General features: G+C 35.5%; 1 protein-coding gene across 3 annotated transcripts in view; it reads right to left on the bottom strand.

The window, feature by feature from the left end:
• The window catches only part of LOC100643472 (protein cordon-bleu), a 103,311-nt gene extending 86,987 nt beyond the window's left edge, over positions 1 to 16,324 (bottom strand). Inside the window, exons 1-2 of one of the 3 annotated variants that reach the window (XM_012319732.3) lie at positions 16,069 to 16,324; positions 7,934 to 8,204 (exon numbers count right to left, since the gene is read on the bottom strand). In XM_012319732.3, coding sequence (XP_012175122.2) covers positions 7,934 to 8,073 — 140 coding nt within the window. In that variant the 5' untranslated portion in view covers positions 8,074 to 8,204; positions 16,069 to 16,324. The remainder of the gene's footprint in view (positions 1 to 7,933; positions 8,205 to 16,068) is intronic. The other 2 variants (XM_020868117.2, XM_048413443.1) reach the window with 2 other exon arrangements.
• Positions 16,325 to 16,676: the final 352 nt, after the last annotated feature.

The raw sequence follows: 16,676 nt of genomic DNA, 5'->3' as shown, positions 1-16,676 counted from the left end.
TCTATAACAGAAGAATCTATTAATGGAAAGAAATAAAAGAAATAATAAAACTAGTAAACCAAGGATCCAAAATAGTTCCAAAATGGTAAAGAATCTATCTCTTCATGAGGGTACTTATTATAGTACTTAATAACTGATACAAATTCCTATACATGCACATAGTGATCATGTTCTATTTTTCTAATTGTATTCATAAAGATACAATTTGCATAAATATCCACCTATCCACAAGTAAATTAGGCTATCCACTCTATAAATAGAAGTTTACCATTTATTAAGTGAATAACAGATACCGATAAGATGTTCCATCCACTGATAGGTCCAACCAAACTACGTACTTACTATAACTTCTCCCCCAGCAACAAAGTAAGTAGCTGATTCCAAGTTCCACTACATTAAACCCATCATATTAACCCATGCATCATGCTAACTCATCACCTGTTGCTGGCAAATTGTGGTGGAACCACGACAGCTTGGATAAGACCGGTTGCCAAGAGAAATATGCACAAGAGGAAAAAGCGTCCGATTTAAAATGATAGCCGTGTCGTGGCGAGATCTGAATTCCCCCCGTGGATGATCGGCCGTTTAACATTGAAGACACGCATCCTTTTGGCACGGGGATGCATCGACGAGGATGCCCCGCCTAGTTGCAGAGAAACGATCGTGTACAAGCATAGACGCGTTTCCAATCGTTCAGTTATTCCATCCGCGACACCATCGCGTTTCCGTTCTGACGGGAAGTGATATGAATTCATCGGGGTTCCATCGATCCACCGCTTGGCGGGGGCATTTCAATCGTCCGGCTGCTGCAGGTGTGTGACATTAGTTAGCCAGTGAGGAACCATGAGAGGACCGCATGATAAATCCCATTTTTGGCATATTTGAAAAGAGAAGAAGATAATCAGCTTTTTGATACAGTTAACAAGGCAAAGAGAACCAGTTGGATTCAGAAACAGAAAAAAATAGGCGATTATTCCATTTTCTTCAAAAAAGAGAAGAAGACCAGTTAGGTTCAACGAGCGTTAGACGAGCAATATTATCGTCAATAGTTCAGCTTCTTAAACGCTATATTGATAATATACATTGATCGTCTGAATGATCTTTTAAAGATATAAAAGATATATATAATGTACCTTTACCAAGAAAGGTAAAATAAGTAACTGAAATGGATGCTAGTAAATAACTAAAATAAGTAAAATTACTGAAACGTAAGATTACTATCTTGACAATTAGATTAAGTCTACTATATCAAAAATTGTTATCTAAATGTGCTATCTGCTTCGCCTAATATCAAGAATTAAATCCACCTTCCTTAATACCCTGTTTTAAAAGATCATACTTGTTTTACATATACATAATTAGTGAAGCCCGGTGTAATAATTTAAGAAAACTAGCAACAGTGTGCGAACTTCTAGCGAGTGAATTATCATAATTGTTAAGAGTTGCCATAGCAGTAATCGCATTAAGTGCATGTTCCCTGGCATGAAATCTTGGGCCACATTAATAATGCAAAGAAAGTGGCTATGGCGTACAAGCTCCTAGTGAATGAAGCCAAACGACAGAGCAGTTTCAGTAGGCACGTATCCTTGGTGGTGTCCCTCATTATCATGGAACAACATTCCACGTAACAGCGGCCGACGACATAATTTCCATTCTGAATCGAGGCTCGTTCAAAGCGACCGGCCATCGACTGGCATAGAAAGTGCTTAGGTAACCTTAACACCGTGCTTATCGGACGGCATGCCAACAAGAAAAGCAGTCCAACCCGTGATTTTTGCCGGACCAGATCCCGTGAAAATCGAAACTCGACCAGTTTCTCTTGCCCATTTCAACACTGGCGTTCCCCTGATCTCTTTCCTCTTTTCTCTTGGATTATTCATCAGCCCACCTTAACAAGATCATTCCAGCAGCTCTACTTGTTCTTTCAATGTGGTTTCTGCTTGGGATGCCTGGTCAGCTTGAATTTAAATATTTTCAGATTATTATTGGACTTTCTCTTAATCGGCCAAGTTTTATACTTATTCTTCTATGGTCAATTGAGTTTCGGTCCAGGATTGATTCTTTAGAAATTTCGCAGACTTTATTATGATCGCAGATCTGGAGATTCTTCAGTTTTCACTTTTACGAGTATATTTAAAGACTTCTGCTTTGTTGATTTTTCTATCTGCTGATTCTTGCAACCTCAATTCCACCCATTCTTAGTTTACTTTTATGCATCGTTATACTTCAGAACTCCTTCTATTCGTTGACATTCTTCAGTTCAGATTTTTCCCTTTGCTTAATAAAACTGTCTCAAGTAACAGTTAGGAAAATACAAGAATAAAAATATTTACAATTAGCCAATTCTCCTGACAAGTCTTTTCTAAGAAAAATAGTTCTGGTTTCCTCTAGGGCCTAGGAAATCTAGTATCCTTTAAGTAATTTGATGCCCAAATTGAAAAATTAAAACAGTAAAGAATTATAATAATATTCCCTAAATACATACCATCTTAACATATTTAATCCAATCGCTAAGCCTTACAATTACCAATGATCAAGATCACCGCTTCATCCTAGTCTTTGCACAATTGATCTCAGAGTGGTTTCCTGTGGATCAAGAACGGTGCTTGTCGAAGGTCGTCCATGTGCAGTTAGATCGAGGTCCTCTTTCACCCAAGATCCCTCCAGGCAGATCCATTGTTGTGGTTCGCTGAGATGCCGCTGGTCCCAAAAGCCAGATTCTCACAATCCCCGGTTTCTCCCTAATGGGAAGCATTCTCTCCCTCCTTCCTCCACCTTCGTACGCAACAGAACTGGAAGATTAATGCGCGATTGTCCGGCTGGCAAACTAATTCCGGCCCCCGGTACACGCTGGACTTAGATTAACGTTCCTTTCCACGGGTGAACCGCTATTTCCAATCGATTACGTTTAATCCACAGCATCGTTTCCAGTGTTTTACACGCGTACACCATTCCTCTTGGTAAGTAATTACTTTTACTGGGGCTTGTATTCGCCATCCTCGACGCATCGGACACGTCTTCTTACTTCTTGCTTCTTGGGTGACTGTGTTTACATCTGTGCTTGTGATTTCAGAATTTATTACTCCCAGCAATATTCCTAAATTGTTGCAGTTAGATCCACTTCTTTGAATTTATTGTTTCGCCTCTTTTAATCTGAGGCAATTATGTTGTTGTGAGGTGTTATTACTGTGCATCATATTTTCTAGGGGACCCTAGATTTCCTAGGGAACCCTAGATTTTCTAAGGGTTCTAGATTTCCTAGGGGACCCTAGCTTTCCTAGGGGACCCTAGATTATCTAGGGAGCACTAGAAACAGGAGAGATTTATAAGAAGAATTTTTTAATTGTGTATTCTTCTTGCTCGTAATAACAAAACGAGTGAAGGTGTAACTGCGAGTAAAAAATAATCGTATTTCAATTTTTGAAATTTGTTCTGCTCTCAAAAAAGTGGCGTGACTGATTTTTGGACTGGCCTGGTCTTCAATAATTTCCTTGGAATAAATGGCAATGGTAATTAACTTAATTGACCCTTTATTAACGTATTAAGAAATATTGTATTTCACTGTTGGCTACGGAATATTCATCAAATGTTAACATGCATTATTTTCTAACTTGCGATTTCCTAATTACTCGGCTTTCCAATTTCCTAAATCCACCGTGCATCATTTCCACACCGCATTTTTATCCGTATTGCAATATAACGACCATTCTTTCAAAACCTGCCGATATTCCTTATACAGAATGAATTGCAAAAAAGAAAATAATTTATTCCTTTCTTAAGCTAAACTTTCCAAGACACTAAATTTACATGTTACGAATTAAAAAAATATCTAAGCAAAATTGTCCCTCGAGAAAGTTCCCAATTTTTCAACATATTTTTAAATTTTAATGTTTATACAATTTATTACATACAAATATCGTATCCCTCCTATTCTCCTTTCTAAAAAATATATTTCATCTCATTCTGAATGAAACTAACTTCCAAAATACTAAATTTAAATATTAAAAAAGAAATCAACAATCTTAGAACAAAACCATTGGGAAATTAAGCTATGAAATATATTACATGGTAGAGAACAGATTGTCCCATTTCATGAGTCACCAGATGGCCTTTTACCGGCAAAAGAGGATGGGCGGCGAAGAAGAGCCGATACCGCTTTATACCGGCGATCTCTAGAGTAATTAAGCACGCTGACACGATTCCAGTTGTACTTCCAGCTAGGAAAAACCAAGACGAAGGAAACGATACCAGATAAGGCACAATCGCGACGTCCATACTCTGACTCACGTAACCTTCTTGCATGGCTATTGAAAGGGGACGAGTACGATGAACTAGATAAATGGTAAAAGGTAAGATCATCAGTTGTTTGAAAAACATAGAAGTACGAGATTCTATTGATTTACAGCCTTAGATGTGATTCTGTGCAAGTGTCACCAGGTTTCAGTAGTTTCAAAAGGTTTATGCAAGTCTGTTGAGGAAGATCAAGGAGAAACATTGTTTCAGATCTTTGTTCTTATGGTACAATTACAGATCCTACAGTTATATCGATTACAACTAGATGAATTATGTTTGCATAGGGGCTAATTAATGATTCTTTAGATAATTAGATGATTATTTGGGGAATCAATTAACATGGATAACTATGAAGTTGGGCAAGCTATGGAAAGTGATTAATTAATGGGTATTAAGATAAAAAATCTAATGCACAGATTGGATATTAGAGATTATTTATAATTATCAGGTACAAGCAAGGAGTCTGTTTAAGGAACAAGATCTTTCATATAGAAGCACGTGGTGATTTCACACTGAATATTTATTGGAGATAGAATTGTAGTGTACTAAAGACTGGATACTCTTCAGAAATTCCTTTGCATGATATCATGTGATATATAAACTCATAGCCTGCTACTTTCATACCGTTCCAGATATAAATTTTATTAATATTATTCACCTGACCAATGGCAGCTTTCTCCTGCAAAGCAATAGAATATCCTGATAAAATTTCTTAACATAATGAGATCAAAACTAGCCAATAATAAGATCTTGTATCTCTTTTTTTAAATATAAAATCATTATTCTTATCAAACATTACTCTCAATGAACTTTAACTGAAAATGCTAACTTTTCACTTTTATGGAAATGAAGAAATACACATCCAATATTGTAAAATATTTTTCTATCCCTATCATTGAAACAAATGTAGAAGAATTACTAATTATAGAATGTACAATAACCTTGTAGCTTTATAACTTCAACAAGCTAATGCTTGATTATCAAAGCAATAAATTTTTATATCTCCTTTCCAATCAAGTTATTTCTTAATAATATCATTCTCAATGGATCTCGATTAAAAATGCACCTTTTCACTTTTATACAAACAGAGAGGCACATAAAACATTTTTAAATATTCATCTATGTTTGTTGGCTTGAACAAATGAAGAAGAGCCAGTGAAACGAAACAAGGATGATCATTTAACGCCGGAGGATCATTAAGAACACACGTCCTTCGAACGGGAACACTTTGTTCCAGCTTGGGAACACGGTTGGCATCGAAGATAAAAACCGGCTAATAACTTACGCAACGTTAATATCGCAATTATGATTCGCACCGTTGCTCTTGTCTTTTCCTTCCATCTCTAACGGTAGCAACCACTAATCACCGTATTCAAATCCGGCTTTTGCGGCCGTTTACACACTCACACGTGGCCAGTGTGCATGTAAAATCATGAGCATTAAATTCAGGAAAGCATCTTCCAATAATCTTATGATAATAATGCAAATTATGGCACAGGGTGGTTCTCCATACTCTCTTGAAACTTGAATAATTGCCTGGTACTTATCAGTAACTTTTCCTGACTCGTGTAATTAAATTATAAATTTAATTATTATTAAAACACAATAAAATTTTATTAGGAGGTTTAGGTGTTTTCTTCAAGGAAATCTGAAATGTTGGAATGAACTGTAAATTTTAAAAGAATTCTAATGAAGCAGTAGTCATAATCATATTGGACTTGATATTTAATATGAACTTTAATTTTTCTCAAGATGCCTTGATAGTGGAAGAATTGCTGTAGTCCAATCTCCAAGGATTTAATTTGTAAGAACTATACTTCATCTATGAATATTAATCTTTCTCAGATGTGGGAAGAAATAATGACCCCAGTCCAATATTATGTTGGATCTAAGGCTTCAAGAATCTTCTAATTTGTAAAATCTGTAACCTTACATAATATTCCACCTATGAATATTAATCTTTAATCAAGTAAGTACAGAGGTGTATGTACATACTTTGATCCCAGGAAGATTGCAGTGTTCCAAAATTATATTGGATCTGATACTCTAAGAATCTTCTAATTTATAATATCTATGATCTTATATAATATTCTATCTATGAACATTAATTTTTCATCAAGCGAATGAAGTAAGTAGGCAGATATTCTGGTCCAAGGAAGATTGCTATAAATATTCTGGTATTATATTGAATCTGATGTTTTAAGTATCTTCTAATCTTCTAACATTTCACTAATAATGAAATCTACTCTCAAGCGAAAAAAGAAATACTCTTCTAAGTAAAGAGGTAATCTAATCTCAATATTATATTGAATCTGATACTCTATATATCTTCTACTATTCAATAACAATAAAATCTATTTCAAGCAAAGTCTTCCCAAGTTTTCAGTTAGTTGGCACAAGATCAATTACTATAAATGAAGTGTAGAACAGAAATGACAATGTATGTAGTAAATAAATCCATCGATTGGTAACAGTACTTGGGAACGGAATAAAAATGAGGCTGCTGCAACAGCACAACCAATCTCCTAAAAGGGAATCGTTTCTCATTAAAAGGAAACACTGCCTCCCACATATATAACGTTGCACGTTACACGTGACTGCGTTCCACGGACACGCAGGGCGCAACATCCTGAGGGCGATCGGGGATCATTCCATCAGTGCACGCGTAGGAAGTTATTCCACTTGTCCAACAGTATCGAACGATACCTACTTTTACCTCCGGTCGACCTTCGCATTACGACTTACTTTTCTCGAGCTCCACCGGCCAGAGATCTCAACGAAAACATTCGACTATCCTGCAAGTTCCTCGGAGTATCTGGTTATCCAAAAGTATTGGAAATATTTAAATTCGTGCAAGTATTTTAATGCATCAATGAATCTGAAGATATATGTAGCTGACACTATTGGAAAGTGTGAAAGAGAAATATCTGAATATGTATGATGATAGTCATGTACGTATGTTTATAATTACTCGAGTTATGCATGAATGATCATCTAGAATGAAAGTTTTCTAAAATAGCTGAACCGTTCAGGATGTTCACAATACTCAAAATACTTGAGTGGTTGGCTATCTGGATTTTAGAACATATCAGAAAACCTGTGATCATTAAATACTTTCTAGAGTATTTGAGACTATTATGAAGTATTTGAACTACCCAAATTTTCTATAATATTTAAAGTATACCTGTAAAACTTAAGTATCTGACTAGTTATACTATATATGTCTTAGTACCTGAGAACGCTGAACACTTTCTAGAGTATCTGAAGGTGCTTCAAAGCAAATATCTGAATTACTCACAATTAATCTGACTACCAATAATACCTGACTGCCTAATTTACGCTTAGACTAAGTTAAATACTAGAAAGTGTTTAAAGTACCTAAAAAATACTTAAAAACTAAACCATCCAGAATGTCTAAAACACTCTTTTAAAAGTTCTTTTCAATCCAACGTCAAAATGCTCAAGATACTCAACATGAAATCATTGAAAGCACCTTCCAATCCATCATGCGCACCTGTTGAAATAACAAGTATAGATTCTGAAGGATCACTCAATCCTGCAGACCCCTGGCCACTTTTACCTATGACAAATCAGATTGGACATAGTGTACGGTCAAATCAAACAGGAAAAGGTGACTCACCTGTTCTTACGCGGCAGTGTCGTAATAGCCATGTTCAAGGACCCCTCGTACCGATGATTGTCCTCCTTCGATCGCCTAGGCAACTCCGTGCAGACACCCTGCGTGAAGCTGTAGGTCCTCCGCTTTTTCAGGCACAACATCTTTGCTTCCTTTTCTCTCACACACTTGGATCCTCTGTCCTCCTCACTCTGTTACCTCATAACTCACCACCAACACACACTCTGTCCATCCTCATGTCCTCTGGCACTTGGTCACTCTGTGGTACATCAACCTGAACAGAATCACAATTCCCTTTGTCAGATATCAGCCGATTAATTTAATCACAATATATTTATTATCGATTTCAATCAGTCAAACAGATTTGAAATAATAATTCTTGGAATTACTTTTCTCTATATTGGGTATTATTTGATTGACTAAGAGTCAGATAATGTGGAAACGAAATTTATGGAGTCTTTTGGTATGAGTGCTGGTTTAAGCGAGACTTTTCATTGAATTGGAGGAGAAGGCAAGGCCGGATGCGACTTGGAACCGAGCGGAACCGCGACTGCGAGCCGATTGTCAGAGGCGACGAGAGAGAGACGTCAGACTCGTGGCGAAGTTATAACTGTACTGAAGGCTGCGTTCAGAATCTTTCCTCAGGCGCAAGTGCGCCCGGTGATAATGACCCCCACGAAAATTACGGGGGCTCCGGCTCCCGGTCACGATCCCGCATAAGTTTTGTTAGATGCCGTTTTTTAATTGCGTACTGCCCGACTTCTACTTGTTCTACCTGCATTTTTATATTTTCATTGTTTCCTTCTGTATGTTTAGTATCGAACGTTTGAATATTTTCACATGTGGATATTTTTTTAAATTAATGTCACAATCCTTGTATAGTAATGTATTTGTTCTATAAGTATCTTCATATTTTTCCTGTTTCTTTTTTCTTTTCTTCTTTATATCCAGTACTAAAGGTTCAATTATTTTCATATTTTCTTATTATTAGAATCCTTGTACGCTAGCATATTATCAAAGTGTCTGCTTGCTTTCCACTTGTTCTACCAAACTTGTTTGTACATTTTTAGTTACTTTTTCAGGATCTAATGTTAAAGGTCTGCTTAACAGATGAATATTTCTTTCCTATTATTAGGGCCTCTGCATTTATGCAACACTTTGTTGTCCTTCTGTTTCTAAATTGAGTTAGACAATTTAAGCAAATTGGAAAAATGTTTTACAATTAACGAGTTTATTATTTCTTGAAGAAAATATCCTCCGACTTGAAAGAAGCTTAAGACCAAACAATTTCACTTAATTGGCGACGATGATTAGCGATTTGACGATGATTAAAACCAAAAGATCAAAGTCAAAGGATCTACAAAACTCTACATCGTCCTTTGCCAAATTAAAACAATCGCCAGACATAAAAAATCTTATTCTAAAAATTCCAAGGTGAAACGAAAAAACCAAGACTGTTCTCTTTGACATCTAGAAATTCCTGTATTATTTTCTAGAATTTTCTGGGCTCGTTTGTAACGTTGAAGATATAAGTAACTAGCGTTCGAACGGTCAGCGAGTAAGAACGCTTTTGAATGTGTTGTATCTGCATTGGATGCCGAGAATCGGCGGCAGACTCCTTTCGAATTCCCCATAGAACACCTGATGGTGTCGTACGTGGCGCCAAATCGGCGTCACGGTTGCGATTCTCGAATCGAAAATCAAGCAAGCCGAGAATCACCAGCCGATTCGAATTTTCAAATAGAAACAACGAGACAGGAATAACAAAAGCGCTTTGCCAACGCGCTCATGTAATCGCCGCTTTCGAGTTCTGACCACTTTTTCACCTGGAATCCACGATGGGAAAAGGTGTTGCTCCCAGAATTGTGTAACACAGCGTCAATAAAAATTAATTATGCGCTTCATACACGCCTCTTTCTCTAAATTCTACTCGTTCATACTGCTCAGTTATAATTACACATTTACATGTTTCTCTATTTTCTTATTTTTGCCTTTAGCTCGCCTTTAGCTGGTGATCTTGGCTATTCAACATAGCACTACTAGGCTTACTTTCTCTTTCTTCCAGAATTCCTGAAACACCGAATAAATACATATTTATATGCAAATTCTCCGCTTTGAGATTAGGTTGATAGCTGCATGAAATATCTTCAATTATTATTATTATCATTCTTGTCACTATGTGCACACTATATTCTGATATAGCGTATTCTGTTTCATATTTTATGGTTATATATGTGTGTGTGCATAGGTGTAGATGTTCAGTTCTTTGAATATTCCTTTCTAAGTATCTATAATCTCTAAATACTATAATATTGTCTAGCTAGGTTTTATAAATACATTAACTGAATATATTACAGATATTTGTAATATAATCCAAATTTCGTGTTTCTAGTTACAGATTAACTTATGCAGAAGAGTCTAACGAAAGCAGAAGTTACTGATGCGATACTAGCGCCACCATTGTCAACTACTCGGGGATCCCCCAATCTTACATATCTAAGGCTATTCTTTTCATACATGTTTCTGCAGCGATTCCAAACAATACATTAAAAACTATAGACGAGCAAGGTACTAATCATTTTTCGTTCTCTTCGCAGAGAGATACTGATCAAACTACATTTTCATCTCCTGTGCCTATGTCCAGAGACGTATAACACACGGGACCAACATGAGAAATTAACAGAAAAAAGCCAATGAACCAAAGAAGAAACGCAGGAATTACTGTCGTAGCAAATTACAATGATAAATAGAACATAATAAAGGTATATTACACGCGATAGATAGTTTTTTCCTGTGAGCAAAAACCAACTAACTCGATGCATAATAAGGATGATTAAATCATTGAGGACGCCATCACGTCAAGAAATTAATTCTTCATTTCATTCTTTTGGCTCGCGTATCTGAGCACGAAATTGAAATTATCACGTATACACGCGATTTTTCTCGGGAACCTCTTTACGATCTAACTCCATTATCAACTGGCCGTCCTGATTAATATCAAGCTGAGCTGAGAGGAGCACGATCGCCGCTAACGACCAATTATCATAGAACGATTCTCAGACAAGCTAGATTCATTGGCTATAACGTCGATGATTCAAGCCAGGCTCTTCCCCATGAATTATTCATTCGGCGTCTAACGGATAGACTTGGCAGTAGAATTCACGCGGAATGCACTTCCCTTCCTTTCGATTCGATCCATGGCACAGGTGTATTAGTATCGCTTTTAGTTCTTCTTTCTCTGTTTTCCATGTTTGCCGTTTCTCTTTTTCTTATTGTTGGCAAGTCTGTGATAAGAAAATTGCTAAGTGTTGAACAGCCAATACTCTTTGGCAGCTGCCATATTTTATTTTGTCTTAGATAGTTAATTGATAGTTTATAGGTTAGGAATGTTCGGATACGTTATAGTGACATAGCATCCAGTGGTATCTATTTCGATGCAATTCCCAACACAAGTGTATTAATATTCCTTCTAGATCTTCTTCCTTTATTTTCTATCTTTCTAATCGTTAGTACTGTTCTGGGATAAACAAATTTCTGAGTGTTAACCAATCAATTCCCTCAGACAGCTGCCATATTTTATTTTGCCTGAGATGTGAACAAATTGATAGTTTATAGATTATGATGATTAGAATGCATTCTAGTGACTTTGATTTAGTAACTATAATATTTCAATTTGTAATATTCCTGTAAAGAAGCCTTGGCTTCTCAACATTTAGTTGAGAGAGGTTACATTTATATTATGGAATTTTGTAATTCCAATTATGCGATTAATTAAGTAATTGTTACTTTCAATTTAGAATAAAAATCACGTTCTATCTTCTAAATATCATAATGCATATGTATTTTATTCTTAATATTCCGGTTAAGTGATTTTTCTTTTTATTTGAGGTTAGAAAGAGTTGTCGGAATCCATAAAATATCAGATAAAGAATCGAATAGACGTATGTTTTATCTCCTAATATTATAACATATACTTTATTCTCGATATTATATATGCTTATTCAAAGATAAAGAACTTTTCAAATTGTTCTGTACATCTTCCTTTCAAGTAATTAAACTCTACCTTAATTTCCAACGACTATGACTACAATGGCTACCAATATAATCTCAAAAACCCGATTATAACTAATTAAACCAATCTATCTAATAACTTCTCGAGACTACCAGCATTAGATATAGGTCAAAACGTCAAGGCTGATTTACCATAAGATTAACTATTGTATCATTTAATTAATTATCGAAAATTAAAAGCGAGATATCCTTGTTACCGTTAACTTCCTGCCTTCGTGACTAATTCGAAAAACTTCCTAGTTGGTAACGTTATATCAAAGTTGCTTTCAGATCGAAAGTTATTATGGACGATATCCAACAACTCCAACATTCATTAACTCCTCCATGAGTTCTTATAATCCTCCGTGAGGCTCTTATTACTAATTCTTGCATGATTGCCTGACGATTTACAGATAGCCAGTACTGCCAACCGTCGTTCCACGAGACTCAGGGAAAAAAAAACTTCGATTTGAGAGACTCTGATATATGGTGCACATCAGAGATATACGGTAATGCGTAGTATAGCCCGAGGAGCCGGCTCTGCCAGCAGTAAGTGCAGTTATGTTGCACTGACCGCTAGGATGTACCAGCCGGTCCAGAGACTGGTACATCTTGTTGCCATGCAACGTGACGTTTCTGAAATAAAAAGTGCCCCAGCTGGGGGAGAAACGTGAATGTAGATTTACCAAAAAAAGCCACAAGATTCACTGCTGATGCTTCAAAATATTTTGTTGTACAATGGATACTGATCGCTTGGGAAGATCTGGCCTCCTTCTTTGAGTTAGATGATAGCGTAGCAACTAGAGGATAGTTTTCTTGATACTATACTTTCATCCAATAAAGTTTCCAGGCATTCGTGTATTTCCAAATGTTCAGATTGTCAATAGTTCGATTCTCAATCCTTAATTTCCCTATTGAAAAGACATGAAAGTTAAAAGAAGCTAAAGAAGAGCAAACCAAGCAAAACTTGTTTCCATCAAGTGAATTTTCCAGGCACTGGAATTACTAAGAAAGAGTAAAACCTTGGATTTTTAATGTACAATTAATAATAATCCAATTTTTAATCTTTAACCTCTTTTTACCAAGAAATCCTAACCCATTTTCCTTTTTAAAAATAGCCATCCTAACGTAGGTAGAGTATCCTAACTTTTTCTTGTAAGGTATCAAATTTAAGAAAACTCAAGAAATCCAAACATATCAGAACCGCGAGACGTTCTCAATTTTAGGCGATGAATTTTTCAGATACTCATGGGTCTTCATCAGAGTAAAAGTCAGCAGTGCAGGACTAACATTGGTAACACATCCGTACGAAGGGTTTATGAAAGACATTTCCACGTGATAGTCCCAGTGGCATTTCGAAATTCGCCCATGGCAGAGATAACAGTCGCGGGAACCTCTGCCTTGAGGCTCGCCATAGGAGTCACGCTAATATTTCTACGTCGCGGAGCGCATCCTCATAGCCGATGAATAAACAGATAAACACCGTGAGCTAGTCACGAAAGCGAATTGCGTTTCATTAGCATGAAAGTGAGACGCGGATGCGCTGGCATACTATGATAATCATCAAGATCGAGCAATTATGCAAATATCCACGGAAAAACATTGAATAGCTGCGTTGACAGATCAAGCGTACATTCTGCCATAATCGCCAGACATTCCTTATACGATCTTTTTATACGTATGCACTACGTGCAAACATAATATATGAGGAAGTTATGAATCGTCTCATGTCCTTGGTTTCCTAGAACAGTGACATAATTCAAAAATAGTCAATGAGATACAATAGATTCTTGGGCCCTATCGCCTACTAATTTACTAAATAATAACATTAGCGAATGGACAGGTCACAAATTGGAAGTTGTAAATTAGAAGTTATAAACTTCCCTTTTAGAGTTTTCAAATTTTTAGTCAAATAGAATAATTAAGTGACTTAACATCGTAAAGCCGTAAAAAATAAATGTTTATGACTTCCAATTTATAACTTCGAATTTATAAACCAAATAGAATAATTAAATAGTTTAGAATTTGCACAATTCACTTCTAGAATTTCATATGCTTTATTACCAAGATTATTATTGCTATTTAAAGTCACGATTGAAGAACTTAAAATAGCATTTATTTTATAGAAAGATATAAAATTAAATTGTGATTCGAGCACCATACCAAAACACTTTTCTCATAGAGTATTGTCTCAGTGTTAATTAGGACGACGGACGAGTCCCGTTAGGAAAATTTACTACTATTTTCGAGGCTGTACAATACATTCGGCGACCAAGAGCCATGAACCGGTCTCGCCTTCGCTTTGAAACTGAATAAGAAAAACGTAACATACACTGTTAGTCGCTATTAAATCCATGCCAGCTGAAAATCTACATTGACTTACGAAAGTATTTGAATTATTAATATATTATGCGTATTATACAAAAGTTTTTGAAATTCCATCAACATTATAACGAAATCCGACTATCATGAGTATATTGGTCAAATTTGAAACCTATCTGAGTCTACTTTAAAATTGTTCATTTATGTAGGAATATATAAGCAAATAAAATATTGTGAACAAACAATAATATGCTTATGAGCCAGAGTTAATGTAAAGCTTACATAACTAAAATACAATAATTACATACTTATTAATTGTACAACATAATTTTTCAAATGCTTCGGTATAATAATAACAAAGCATCAAAATAATTCATATAACACACACAATGTATACATATAAATTTTCTACAAATATTCCTCATCACGTGAAACGTATTACCCATCCTCTCTAGCTCCTCATCAACATGGAAACCCATCAAACTACGATAGAACAGAAAGCGTTGTTCATTAATCACCAATTCGAATATACATCGGTAATCTTCCAAATAAATGGAATATTTTACCAAACATAAAATTTATGTATACGTATGTACGTACTAATTATAAATTCACAAAAAAGAAATAGAAAAGAAATTCCTCGATAAATTCAAAATTAATTGCATCGAATATTCCATTGTGTTACGAGGATTTCATGAACTTTTACAAAGAAACTCGCGAGCGTTTCGCAACCGATTACATGATACATAAGGAGAAACACACGTGGAAATGGAAGTTTGAAAATACTTAGAAAGCGTGGCTTGAACGATACGCATTCTCCGTCCAAACACAATGCTTCGTTGGACATACGTTGTAATATAGAGCTGACATTCCTATTACCTTGCGCCGCATGCAACGTGCTACATTCTCCGGCTGCGGCAACGATAAACTGCATCTCCTTTCAGACGTTCCTTCCGCACACGTTCCGCGCTACAGCAATAATGAAAATCCACTTCGTGACCTGGTTTTGAATTACCAATGTACTTGGATAATATCTCAGCTGTATGAGAAAACGAATCTCCAAATTAACTTTAGCTACCATTTCGATATTCATATATGGTTAGTTCTATTTTCTAAGTTCAAGTACACTCGACACCATTCTCATGAATCTTCACACTCGATTTTCAATCAAACAAGTCTCAAACGAGAAGATTTCATTGCGTCATTCACTGTATCTTTTATTAAATCCTTCGTTTTTCATTATCCACTCCTATTTATTCCTCCTCTGCCATGTTTTGTAACCCTCATTTCCCAAAGAAGTAAATTCCACATTGAAAATCCTAATAGATTCTTAAATCGCATAAACCAATGGTTCCTAAGCGTGGCCTAAGAAATCTTTACACACGCAAATTATTATTTTATTATTCCAATAAAAAATATTTGATAGCAGCATGTGTATTTATTTATATGTAGTAAATACCTTCTCTCCAAGTTTCAACACTTGATAAGTGTTTTAAATATATGTACATATCTGAGACAAATTTTAAATTAGATCTTGCTGTTTACGATTAAAAAAGTTATTGTCCGTGATAAATAAAGGTTAAGAACCGCTGATATAAACAACGTTTACGAAAAATTCCACTAATAAATGTTAACAGAAATCAACGTGTCATTGCATCAATTATTATATAGCATTTTTATTCAAGAAAATTCTAAATTTTTCAATAATTACTCGCATGTAATATTACTTTTATGTAAATAAGACAATGATCATTTTTATGACTTACCCCAACGAGGTACACCGATGTTGCTTTCAATAGATAACCTTCCAACGAAATGTTTCTTCACGTTGCCAGCATCATTTTCTCAAGTGCTCGTGGTCTCTTTTTTATTATTCACTGCACATCACCACAAGATTCACAGCAGAAATGTCACTTTATATCGTCAAAACATTTCGTCTCATTAATTAATGGCCGTACCGCGTTATAAACCGACGATAAATCGAACTGTCTCGAACGCCATCAGTTGATCAACTGGTCATTTCGACTTTACGATAATAATCAATATCGAATTCCTAACTGTCAATCATAATTAATGTTTTAAAAAATTATAAAAATCTTGAAATGAAAATATTATCGCATACATACAGAATGAAATATTATTGATGCATACATTTCTTTAGAAAAGTTTCGTAATAAATCATCGTCGAGCAGTTTTACTGAAAAGGAAAAGTATATAAATGGTTTGTACGATATAATGCGATTCTGACGACACTGATCAATTTCGATTTCGAGATATAGAAAATAGAATCGACATATTTTGGAAATAATTTAGGAGATATCTAATATTGAAATATTTTAATGTTTATATTGTAATAATGCATATTATATTGTAA

This window comes from Bombus terrestris, chromosome 16 (assembly GCF_910591885.1).
Source record: "Bombus terrestris chromosome 16, iyBomTerr1.2, whole genome shotgun sequence".
Classification (NCBI taxonomy): domain Eukaryota; kingdom Metazoa; phylum Arthropoda; class Insecta; order Hymenoptera; family Apidae; genus Bombus; species Bombus terrestris.
This window is presented reverse-complemented; position numbering and strand designations above follow the sequence as displayed.